This window comes from Hemicordylus capensis, chromosome 1 (assembly GCF_027244095.1).
Source record: "Hemicordylus capensis ecotype Gifberg chromosome 1, rHemCap1.1.pri, whole genome shotgun sequence".
Lineage (NCBI taxonomy): Eukaryota > Metazoa > Chordata > Lepidosauria > Squamata > Cordylidae > Hemicordylus > Hemicordylus capensis.
In genome coordinates, this window is record NC_069657.1 from 359,156,909 (window position 1) to 359,169,240 (window position 12,332).

Below are 12,332 nucleotides of genomic sequence, written 5' to 3' on the forward strand. Positions count from 1 at the left end.
GAGTAGTAGGCTACGCTCATTTGAATTTAATATTTTTATACTACCTGTCTAATAGCTCTAGGCAGTTTGCTTTTGAATGCCTTATTCAAGTAGCATAGTGCTTTCTTGAACTATGTATCAACAAACTTACATACCTGATGAAAAAGTCCAGTTTTGCTCAGTAAATGGGACTGGACAGTGCTCACCATATAAAGCACACAAAGGTACATGCAAACTAAAATCAAAGAGGTAGAATTCAAAAAGTCACAATCATCCCCTAATTTCAGTGAGTTTATAAGAATTCTCTGATTCTTGCTAATGGGTGCGTACAAGTACTTTATTCTGAAACATTAGTATTTCTTTACACTTCTTCTGACACATGCTTCTAAAGTTATTCTTTTTATAAACCTGCTGCTAATTACAATAAAATATTAATTATATGCTTATGTGAAAAATTCCACATGAAATTCCACAAGATAGAATTTCATTTTAAACCAGTGCTTAAAACCAATTATTTTAAACACTATGCTCAGTAGAGAAACTGAATGGATCAGAAATAATTTTGTTCATATTTTCAATTAATATGGACCAAGTTGCACAGTGAATCCCAGTGCATGTTTATACTCTCCCTCAGGGTAATCCCACTGTCCATCAATTGACACAACGGGGGTGGAACAGATATATAGAAAGGTTTGTTTGTTTGTTTGTTTGTTTGTTTGTTTACCTAGCCCACCCAAATTTACACCTCTGATGCAATTTGCATAAGGTTGTCTTGCTCTAGCAAAACAATAGAGGTAGTAGTATCAGTTAAAAACATCAGTAAAATCTTACAGTCTTGATGGGCTTGCTAAACACAAAGAGTGTATCTGACAGTGCCTCCCAAGACAGGCTTCCACAGTTTTGCCACCAGAGAAAAGGCTCTGCCTTTGGAGATAATAACTGTTTTATGTTTTATGTTATCAAATAACTGTTTTTATGTTTTATCCAAAAGTGTGGATATACTAAAATATGTACCCCTTCCCAGACTTTTTCAGTAGCTTCATACCTAGAGTGCTATAAGAGCTTATCACCTCGCAAGGACTTAAAAAGCTGTCACGAGTCCCCCCCCCAATATGTTCCAACTATGTTTCAAATTTATTAAGTTTACCTATGCAACTATACCCTACGTCTACTCTGCCACCATCCCCTCTCCTATTTCTCCATTTTTAAAACTCATGTTAAGTAGCATTTGTGAGATGTTGGACTGTGAGCTTATGTATATCGATTGTTTGGGATTTTGTTTTTCTCTTGGTAATTGGCTTGATGGTTCGTTGCTCTGGCTGTAATCATTTTCCTGTTGCTGTATCAACTAATAGAGTGAATGTAGTAAACTATAGTAACAAAACACAAGCATGCAAAAGGATTTATCTGTACTAAAAATGAATTTATTCTTAAGACATTCCGCCATTATCGTTCATAGTATTTAGTATTGCTGGTCTGAAAATGACGAAGTCTCAGAAGCAGTGCACCATGCCGCATTAAAACACTTACTTTTAAAAAAATACAGTACTTGATCACAGCTGTTCTTTGCCCTGTCAAAATGATGAATGTGTGCAATGATGATCTAAGGTACAGTTACATGGCAGAACATCCGGATTTGCTGCTGTGTCTGAAGTTCCCAGAATGCTGTAGGTAATCCTGATTCTTTCTGGAGTGTACCCTTAGGAAACACATTTCTCTCGTTAATACTTTGTCTTTATGTGTACAGTTACATTTTAAACATTAGCCTAAATAATGCAACGTATGAAATGGACTTAATAATAGTGAATTGAGTTTACAGATGCCATATCTAGAAGCTGTTTGTAATTTTACTCTGTAAAATGCTAAATGTGGATTGTAATGCTATTTTGCAGTGTCTTATAATAAACATAATTTTTTCAGATGTCAGAGACAACTCTTTCAGCCGATCCCGGAGTTCTAGTGTAACCAGCATTGATAAGGAGTCTCGAGAAGCAATCTCAGCTCTTCACTTCTGTGAGACTTTCACACGAAAAGCTGATACGGCCCCTTCACCGTGCTTGTGGGTTGGGACAACTTTGGGTACAGTTCTAGTCGTTGCATTGAACTTGCCCCCAGGAGGAGAGCAAAGACTACTTCAGCCAGTAATTGTATCCCCTAGTGGTATGTATTTTGTAAGCAAAGTGTTGGGAGATGATAGTGTCTTTCACTACCCATGAGGTATTGTGTGTCTGTAATTCTTAATGTGTTGTGTTAGCTTATTAGTTACAACATTTATTATATGCTGCCTTTCAAACAAAACTGAAGCCCTGGAAGAATAAAAAGGGTTTTGTGGCTATATTGCTATCCTTTGGGCAGATCAGCCCCTCTTGGGAATGGAGTTCCACTGTTGGGGCACTGCAAGATTTGTGATTCTTGGCATCTCCTCCTAATGTGTTCACCACATGAAGTGTTAGTTATAAATATGGGCTGACATCCAGACTAATGCTTCACTACTGCAAGAATATTGTGCTAGCTTGTTCCGCTAAATTGGGAGCTTGCATTCCAGATTATTTTATTTATGTATTTATTTATTTATTTATTTTATTCTGTTTTTCTACCGCTCTTCTGAACTGGCTCAGATTAGTGTTGCACTTGCGCAACAAGGGTGTACTTGCACAACATGGTACATGTCTGCTGCTGTAAAATTTCTTCCTCAGTCCATATATGTTGCAGAAATGATGCAAAGCTATCCACTATCCTTGTTGCGCAAGCACAACATTTATACAAACAAACCAAAACCACAAGAGATGCACAGCTTCAAGAATCTGCTCAGCTATGCAGCCTTCATGCACATATGCGTCTTTGTTCCTTGCCATGGGTCAGTGGCATTCAGACCTTCAGTGGAGCAGCACACCATCAACAAAAGCTTCTTTCAGGAGTGGGAGGAAGGTTACACTCACACTACAACCCTTTCCCCTTGTAGAAGGAGCTTCTGTTGATAGTGCATAGCTCTGCAAAAGGTCTGGATGCCTCCAAGATGACTTTGTTTTAAATTGAAGAGAGAATAACATACCTCATTAGCTATGCATTCTCTAGCCATATACCCCAAACATACAATGCTTTGCATGAATCTGCACACAATCCTGATTAAAAACAGCCAATAAGAGAAGCCATACATTTGGCAAACTTATGCAGCAGGATTTGATTGAGAATAAAAGTGACATCAAAAAATTTATCTTCTGTAACCCTTAAGTATTTTGTGTATAGACTTCTATGCTGCTTTCTCCAGCAATGTTCAAAGAGGACAAATATATAAACATGAATGTATGAAGCTGCCTTGTCTGCTGGTCAGACAATTGATCATCTAACCAAGTGTTCCCTACTCTAATCAGCAGCAGCTCTCTGAGGTCTTGACGACCTTCAGGTACAGGTCTTTGCTAACAGCTCCTGGAATCCATCATAATATTTTTCTTTTTAATAAAATGAATGTTCCATCTGTAGATCTATTGAGCACTAAAATGGGGGAAGGGGTGAGTCTCAAGGGTGTCCCTTTTTAAAAGTAGGATAGGTCCTGGAGTATGAAAGAAAATGCTCTTTAAAAAAAAAATCCCTGGCCTTCCCCAGAAGATGCAGTGCAGGAACATACAATTATAACATGAAACATTCCAAAATGGAAGACCAAACTTATTTGTGCTAACTTTCTACATTTCATAATAAAGCTACCAGAATGGCACAATTGTATTGCAGTTCAAGGATGTATGCACCAGTTTGATTTTTTTTTTTTTAACCCAACATTGCAATGTAACCTCTGTTTCTCCAAATCCTCTATGGGGAAAAAATTTTGTAGAAGACAATGAGCTCTATGCACGTTGTATCTGCATTAATTTCAAAATTCATTTTTTGCCTTGAGGTTTGTATAACTCTTAGCCTTCTATTGGTTTAGATTACTCAAAATGCCTGAGTGTTGTTTCCCAAGCCAGTGTCAAAGAATTAATGTCGTCCATGCCTTGTCTGTGACATAGCTTGCAGGTTTTAGTTTATAATCCTTAATTCCCAAGCACATCTCATAGAGGTATCATGCCATGTCTCTAGTTGCAATAAGGACTAAGTTATGAGATGCTGATATATTTAGGAGAGAGTTGTTTAAACTTCAGACATTCATTTTTATGAAGTACAGGATAACCTCAGTAAACATGGATTTGCGTATCCACGGCCGTGTAATAGAAACCCAAGTTCAGCATATGTGGGGGGGGGGGGGGGACATGTCAACCTCACATATCCGTGGGTTGGGGGTGGACAGAAATGATTGTGGAGGTCATTGCCAGCCACCATTCTGTGTTTTGGAGCCTAAAAATGTAAGTCCTAAAAATGTCTCCTCTTTTTTAAAAAAGAAAAACAGCTGCTTTTGACTGATTTTCAGCTGATTTGGGGGCATTCCAGGGCACAGCGCAACTGAAGGGAAGCAGCTGTGTGGTAGGAAGCTTCCCCCTGCATCCCCCCTAAAAATTTGATATTTTATTTATTTTTAATTTAAAATATTTCTATACTACCCAAAACTTGTGTCTATGGGCAGTTTACAGTTAAAATCATGTAAAACATTAAATCAATTAACAATTAAAATCATTTAAAAGATTAAAAATCTTTAAAACCCAGTATTAAAATTATTTAAAACTATAAATCTAATTATAGTTTAATTAAAAACCTGGCTGAATAAATGTGTCTTCAGTGCCTTTTTTAAAGTTGCCAGAGATGGGGGAGGCTCTTATTTCAAGAGAGAGTGCATTCCAAAGTGCAGGGGCTGCAACGGAGAAGGCCTGTTCCTGAGTAGCTGCCAAACAAGTTGATGGCAGCCACAGGCAAACCAGATGATCTCCAGATGATCTTAGCAGGTGGTGGAGCTCATAGCTCATTTAACGATGTTTCCCCCCAACCGGGAACCTAACCCCCAATTCCCCATTGCCTCAATGACTCAATATTTGTGGTTTCTGTATCTGCAGTTGTACCGTGGAATGGAACTCCCACCAATATCAAGATCCTCCTGTATTCACATTTTATAGAGATACACTTTTTCATATGGGTTTTCTAATTTGCTTAAAAAACAAACAAACACTTTTAAGAGTGCTTTGCAAATTTGGAATACATTTTATAGTACACTTTGGTCAAAAATGTTTAGCAACTGGGAATTTTTAGAAATGTTTTTCATTTCTTTGCTTTAGGAACCATACTAAGGCTCAAAGGGGCAATTTTGAGAATGGCCTTTCTGGATACAACAGGATCATTAGTTCCACCAGCATATGAACCCTGGAGAGAACCCAATGTTCCTGAAGACAAAGAAGAAAAGGAGAAGTTGAAAAAACGACGGCCTGTCTCAGTGTCTCCCTCCTCCTCTCAGGAAATAAGTGAAAATCAATATGCAGTGATATGTTCTGAAAAGCAAGCAAAAGTGATTTCACTGCCCTCACAGAACTGCACTTATAAGCAAAATATTACAGAGACTTCATTTGTTCTCCGTGGAGATATAGTGGCACTGAGTAACAGTATCTGCCTTGCTTGTTTCTGTGCTAATGGACATATAATGACTTTTAGGTAAGACATTAAATGCTAAAAGGAAAAAAGGTAGTTACCATACCTGATCAAAGGTATAAAAAACAAGTTACAATGTTTATAGACAGATAAGGATATCACTGCTTAAGAAAAACAGCCCACGTGCTGCACAGCCTAACGTTGGCAGTACCAATCTGCCTGTGCTGTTGTGGGCTCCTAACAAAATGCTGGTGGTCATGCACCCACACTTCAGAAGTAGTACTTAGATTGGAAATACATTGCTTGACTGTCAGTGACATGTTTCTGATCTAATTAGCTCTTCCTGAGTGCTGGCGCACTAATTTAATTATTTGCAGCTTTGCACAAAGCACACGACTGCCAAGCTTTGCAAGGATCCCGCAGCCACACGGGCAGATTGGCACTGCTCAGACTGGGCTGACTGTGCAACATGATTCTTTCTTGATGATGTTGCTGCAGCTTTACTAGAGTCATATAGGTGTGAATGAATAGAGTGAGTATTTTTAATTCTCTGCTTCTCTTACATTGGTGTGTGTTTGTTTTTTAAAAATCTGGCTTTGTCACTGCCATGCATTGGATTCATAATGGAAGATGTATGCACTATGAGCAGTGGGGAGAGCATGAGATGCAAAGGTTCACTCCATGCACAATCTATATGTTGAGCAGGGTGAACCAGCCTGCAGTTCACCTGGTTATGTGATCTTGCACAATTTTTGAATGCGTTGGTAGTGAAGCTCATTTTTGCCTTCACACTACCTCTGCATCTGTTTTTCTTTTGACTTGACTAACTGATATAACTAACAAGGATGCAGTCCAGAGATATTTAAAATCATTAAGAATTTTGGATTGCGCCTTCAAACAGGTTCAGTTAGAACATTTCACAAAACCACAATTTGCGCTTACTGAACTTTAGACTGAACTTACTAAAACAATATTTTGAGCTTCAGAGCCTACAGACAATGCAGGGCTTCAGGTTGCTTATCTACTTCCGTTTTCCATCTGCTCAACACAGGTCCATAGGTGCAGTGGCCTCTAGGCAAAGCAACAGCTATAACTTTGCTTTTTCAGCTGAGATCTTGTGCCAAGGCATAGTTTGCACAAACCATGTTTTGCAAAATTATTTCAAACCTTAATTACATATTCTTGTGTGCTAGACATGGTTTGTAAATTTAAACACCAGACTCAATCATAGTTAAGCTTTCTTAACTATGGTTTAGCAAGGTGTCTCAAGTGAGGCAATTTTTTTTAACCAGTATGCATCCAGACTAGTTTTAAGTTGTTGTAGCTGTGCCTGACAGCCATACTAACACTGTGCTGTTTTGTGAGGAGCACCTTTTGATTATCTCCCATTCTCTCCAAAGTCCTCTTGAAAATGTTTTTAAGGGGTGTCTGACTCAGTACCGTCCATCCCCCACTTGTGCAAGGGTACAGCATTAGTGTGAATATCAAGTACTACTATACCAGCTTAGTTCTGGATATTAGCCCATCTATTTTAGCTGATACATAATTAAAGAGAGCATAAATTTCTTTAGGATCCTAAATAGCTTCAAAAGCTTTAGCTAGCCAGTCTTTTTGTGTTGTTGTTCAAATAAGACACATACAGGAGTTTAGAATGCCAGTTGTAGTGGCAGGGAAGAGTTAATACTATGTAAGATTAGTATTCTATTAATGCACCTTCTAGTGGGTTACTACATATAGTTCAGATGCTACTTCCTCAGTCAGCTGATAGATCCAAAATGTCACAAATGAAAAAACCGTGTGAAAAGAAGAAAAATAGAGTGGGAAACTAATAAAACATATTAAACTTGCTCAAAATTGATTTTATAAGTTTAAAGTCATAAAGAATAATTTAGAATATCAATATGCTTAATATTAATTTAAGAAACATCAATTATAAGATAATTAAATATAAACAACTATATCTATAAAAGTATAAACAATATAATCCAAAAACTATATAGAAGCTATACATAAGTATTAATGAGTATTCCAGTGTCCAAAGAATAAACGTCCATAATTAGGTGGAAAAATCCATCTGATGTTGGAGGAAAGTTGAAAGTAGTGAAGCCCACCACAAATATGCCGTGAATTGATAAAGATAATGATGTAGAAGGAGACGCTGAACTTTTTGCATGGACCCAATAAAATACATTCCTTCAGTAAATCACTCCAAACAGAGTGTAAGTCTCGTAGAAATCTTCATGGGTCTCTCATATATAGATGAATAATAAGCTTTACTCCTTATTCCAAGGTTTTAAAAAGTAAAACTTAAATAGCCATATTCAGATATTCCAGGTGTAATCAAAATAGTCCTTGAAAAGCTGTCTAGATATCAGCTATTTTCGCATTTGCTTCATCGTGAAGGACTATAAATAAATATAGGACTTTCTTTAAAGATTTAAACTTTATCTCTGTTGCATCCCCACTCAGTATACTCCATATAGATACCTTATACCATTACCCATAAGGCTTGATAACTACCCATCAATGGTCCAACTCTGGTGTGCTTGCCAGAGTCAACAAATGTAGTAATTAATTGAGGTGGGGAATGGGGATATACAGATTGATTTTATGGCCAATAAAAGCCCAAACCAGCTCAGAGTTGTACTTGCTGATCGCCATATTTCCCCATCTATCATAACTATGAAGAACTAACTAAAATTACCTGCTTAACAATACTATCTACAATACTATCTGTACACCGTATTTGGAAAATTGTAGTACACTTTAAAACTCCCAAAAGGTTGAAAGGGCATAATTTTGATAGTGGCCGTCTCCTTCTTCTTCTTTCAACACATTGTCATACTTTTTAAGGGGCCTGCTATTTCCAGGCAGAGCTTAGCAATGCTTTTAATAACTCTATATGAAAAGAAACTGTTTCTGTTCTTCTCTGATATGTCATTTAAGAGCAAATGTTAACTGCAATGTAGTGTGAAGTTTTTAGGCTTATGTTCAAATAGCACCTGCATGCCACATGACCAATTGCTTTTTGAGACTTTTTAAAATATAAAGTCCAAGGTTATTTTGACCATACGCTTAATACATTTAGGAATCCACACACCCAAATGCTTAATTTTATCTGTAGACCATCAAAAAAAAATCAATGGATGTAATTGTTTTTGTGAGCATTTGGGTCTAGAACTAATAATTTATTTACTCCAGTCCAGAGAGTCTTCAAATTTTTGTAATCAACTTGAACAAATGTGGTATAGATAAATTAGGTTATATTTGCATGAGTAAGGAGTCATCAGAATAATTTTATATTAGTTTTCTAGATAATTGCATTATTGGATGGTGGGAGAAGGGAGATCTACTGATTTTAAAAAAAGGAAACGTCGACTCTTTTTCACCCTATGGGTTTTACATTTAATAATGAAAAAATAGGTTGATTTCTTGTTATTTACAGGATACAACATTAATTAGCAAGCAATTTTTACAATAGTCAGTAAAAGGGGATATAGACTATTTCTACTACTACTACTCTCCCGCCCCCCGCCCCTCGGTCCCAAATGAGAGAAGAAAGACCCTAAATAGATTCAACTTGCTATTCATAGCAACCTACAATATACTGAGAGGACAATATATCATCATTTTTATATTTAAATTCCTATAGATTGCTAGCAAAGATACATAAAAGAAGTGCCAAATATCACTCATGGCGCAGTGGGGAAGTAACTTACCTAGGGATCAAGAGGTTGCCAGTTTGAATCCCCGCTGGTATGTTTCCTAGAGTATGGAAAACAGCTATATCAGGCAGCAACGATATAGGAAGATGCTGAAAGGCATCATCTCGTACTGCATGGAAGATAGCAATGGTAAACCCTCATGTATTCTATGAAAGAAAAACACATGGCTCTGTGGTCACCAGGAGTCGACACCGACTCGACGGCGAAAAAGGGGGGCATGTGATTCAGGTAGGCTAAAAGTTTAGCACAAGGAAGTGGGAATCTGTCTAGTAATGTATAGATTGTTTTGAGGTTTGTTTTTTAAGAATACATTTGCACTACAGCAAATTTTAGAAAGAGTAATGATAAAGCACCCTGATGTCATGTTAATAATCTTTTACTTCTGTTCTCAAGTTTGCCAAGTTTAAGGCCGCTGTTGGATGTATATTACTTGCCACTTACCAACATGCGGATAGCCAGAACATTTTGCTTCACCAACAACGGGCAGGCATTGTACCTTGTCTCACCTACAGAAATCCAGAGAATCACCTACAGTCAAGAAACGTGTGAAAATTTGCAGGTAAAGTGGTACACTATGAAGGATAAGCTCTTTCTTGCTTTTCAGATTAGGACTTATATGGAGAAATAGTCTGAAGTCATGATGGAGTGATCCTTCCTCTAGCATAAGGAACAGAAGTCTGGGGAAAGTTGTATTTGTTTCCATTCAAAATTCTTATTTAAAACCATTGGTCATCAAAACCATATCAGTTTTTATGGGGCAAAGAGGTTGCATGTTGTAGTTGGAACCCTTTGATCTGGATTGTGATCCATTGTATCCATAAGAACTGGGTTCTGCGCCTGCACAGGGACCTCTCGGGTTGATTAATTAGCTCCTCTCCGCACCCCTTCAGCTTGCACATGCCTTGCAGTGACCATTGAGATTGGCTGTTGGGGCGCCTCCCTTTCAGTTTTCTCTTGACTGCCTAAGCGATCACACCTCGTAGCTGTTGCTCCTTGATTGAAATTGTTTGGATTTAGGCTTGACTCGGATTGAATTGTTTACTCTTATCACTAAACGGACTGAGTATTTGGTACTTTGTGGATATATTGGTTTGGCCTCGGAACGGAATTTGGACATTGTTTGACTCTTCTAAACGGACTGGCTTGTCGAAAGATGGTTTGCCCTCGTGTTGACTACGGAACGGACTTTGACTACGAATACGGACTTTGCCTGCTCTACGGAGCTTCTTTGGGGAGGACGCGATGGAAGTTAAGAAAACTTTCAAAAGATGCGTGAAATGCCGGGCCAAGCTACCGGATTACCATGACGCGTGCTTGATGTGCCTCAGGGAAGAACATAATACTGCAACGTGTAAAGTTTGTTGCTCGTTTTCAAAGCAGACGAGGCAAAATAGGGCTACGCCTTCGGGCGGTGTTGTATAAGGAGGCCCTTCGCCCGCCGACACCTCACCCGTGTGCTTCGCCAGGCTCCGGCACTTTGTCGACAGCCCCGTCAACGTTGAGCGCGCCCTTGGCGTCGACATCAAGCGCGCATTTGGCGTCGAGCTCTCCGGTGCCGAGTAGCAGCGGATCTGCACAGCTGCAGTCTAAAACCGCTGCCGATGTCATCTTTAAGAAGCCAAAGGAGGTTTCGAGGAAACGGAAGCACAAGGATAAAGATCGGAAGGGGGGGGGCTGAGCGCCAAGACCAGCGGAAATCGTGTCGGCATCGGACCCCTTCCCCGAAGTCAGCGCAGGCTTTTGATGAGGACTCAGACGAGTCTCCCACAGCCTTGACATCGACTTCTTCAATGTTGATGGTGCTTGTCTCGATATCGACAGAGCTAGCCTCGACGTCCATGGCGAGCCCGCAGGAGTTGAGGGCGCCGTTGAACTTGGAGTCGACTCACTCAATGTCAACGTTGACGGCGCAGACAGCGTTCTTCCCCCCCCCCCCCCCCCCATCAGCGTTGACTGTGCCAGAGCAGATTTTTAGTGGCGGCTTGGCACCGACATCGACATTGCCTGTGCCAGTGTTGAGAAGAATTCCTCAGCTGCTGTCTCCAGCGCTAACCCCAGCACAGTCTCCATCGACGCCAAGGACTCCAGGACTGGCGGGACAGGACGGAGGACTTCGTGAGCTGCTAGGCTTGGCTTCGAGCACCCCTTCAGGATCGACCTTTCAGGGCTTCCTGACTGCGGGGTTAGACAAGGATCCAGACGTGGAAGGACAAGCAAGGCTGCCTCGAACCCCTTCTTGTTCGCCAGCGCGTATACAAGGGTTTGGTGTGGGGGTGCCTGCCCCGTCATTAGTACAGGGGCAACCTTCATTCCAACCTACTCACACCTGTGGCTTCCGACATACTTTGCCACCAGACTATGCGGAGTTTCTACGTTGGAGAGCTTTGCAGGGGACTTTGCATCAATCCCCAAGTGTTCATCTGGAACCAGTCGCAGCCATACCTGTGCAGCCTGCGCCTGTACTCCAGCCAGTGGTCCCACCATTGGCTCAGCCTCACCTGGAGCCAGTAGCTCGAAATCAGCCATTACTTCAAGAGCAACCTGGACCGCTCTGTCCACCTCACCAGGTGCCGATCGCTCCGACTCACCCTTCATTGGATCCACCACAGCCACCAGTGGCTCTGCCACCACAGGTCTGTGCGCCAGTCGAACAGGTCCCAGTAAAGCCTTCAGGGAAAAAGAAGCGGAAGTCTACGCCTCCACCTTCAGAGCCACCTTCCTCCCCTGATGACAGTACAATTGACGATATCTCAGGGGCTAGTTCAGAATCAGACAATGTCAGTCGCCGGTCAGACCCCCCCTCGGATGTTCCGCCTAGACTCTCAACGTCACCAACGGAGGAGTTAAAGGCTTATCATGCTTTGATAAGGGACATCGCAGAAGCCCTAGGAATGGAAATAAAGTCACCGGATGCAGATGTCTATGACATGATGCCTATGACGTGACACAATGTCACGGACACTGTCCCCCCTTGGTGATTGACATAGGCAATCGCCGTCGTGTTGTCCAGTTCCAGCTGCACAGTCGCTCCTGCGACCAGTGGCTCGAACGCCCTGAGGCCTAAGAACACCGCCATCAGCTCTAAATAGTTGATGTGTTGTCCAGCCTGTGGCTGTGTCCACGACC

At 40.6% G+C, this 12,332-nt stretch overlaps 1 protein-coding gene across 15 annotated transcripts in view; it reads left to right on the plus strand.

Annotated features, from left to right (window-relative positions):
* STXBP5 (syntaxin binding protein 5) overlaps positions 1-12,332 on the plus strand; it is a 235,009-nt gene that overhangs the window by 189,124 nt on the left and 33,553 nt on the right. For all 15 annotated transcript variants that reach the window (XM_053291487.1, XM_053291414.1, XM_053291434.1 and 12 more), the window contains 3 exons: positions 1,900-2,139; positions 5,175-5,544; positions 9,600-9,765. In XM_053291487.1, coding sequence (XP_053147462.1) covers positions 1,900-2,139; positions 5,175-5,544; positions 9,600-9,765 — 776 coding nt within the window. The remainder of the gene's footprint in view (positions 1-1,899; positions 2,140-5,174; positions 5,545-9,599; positions 9,766-12,332) is intronic.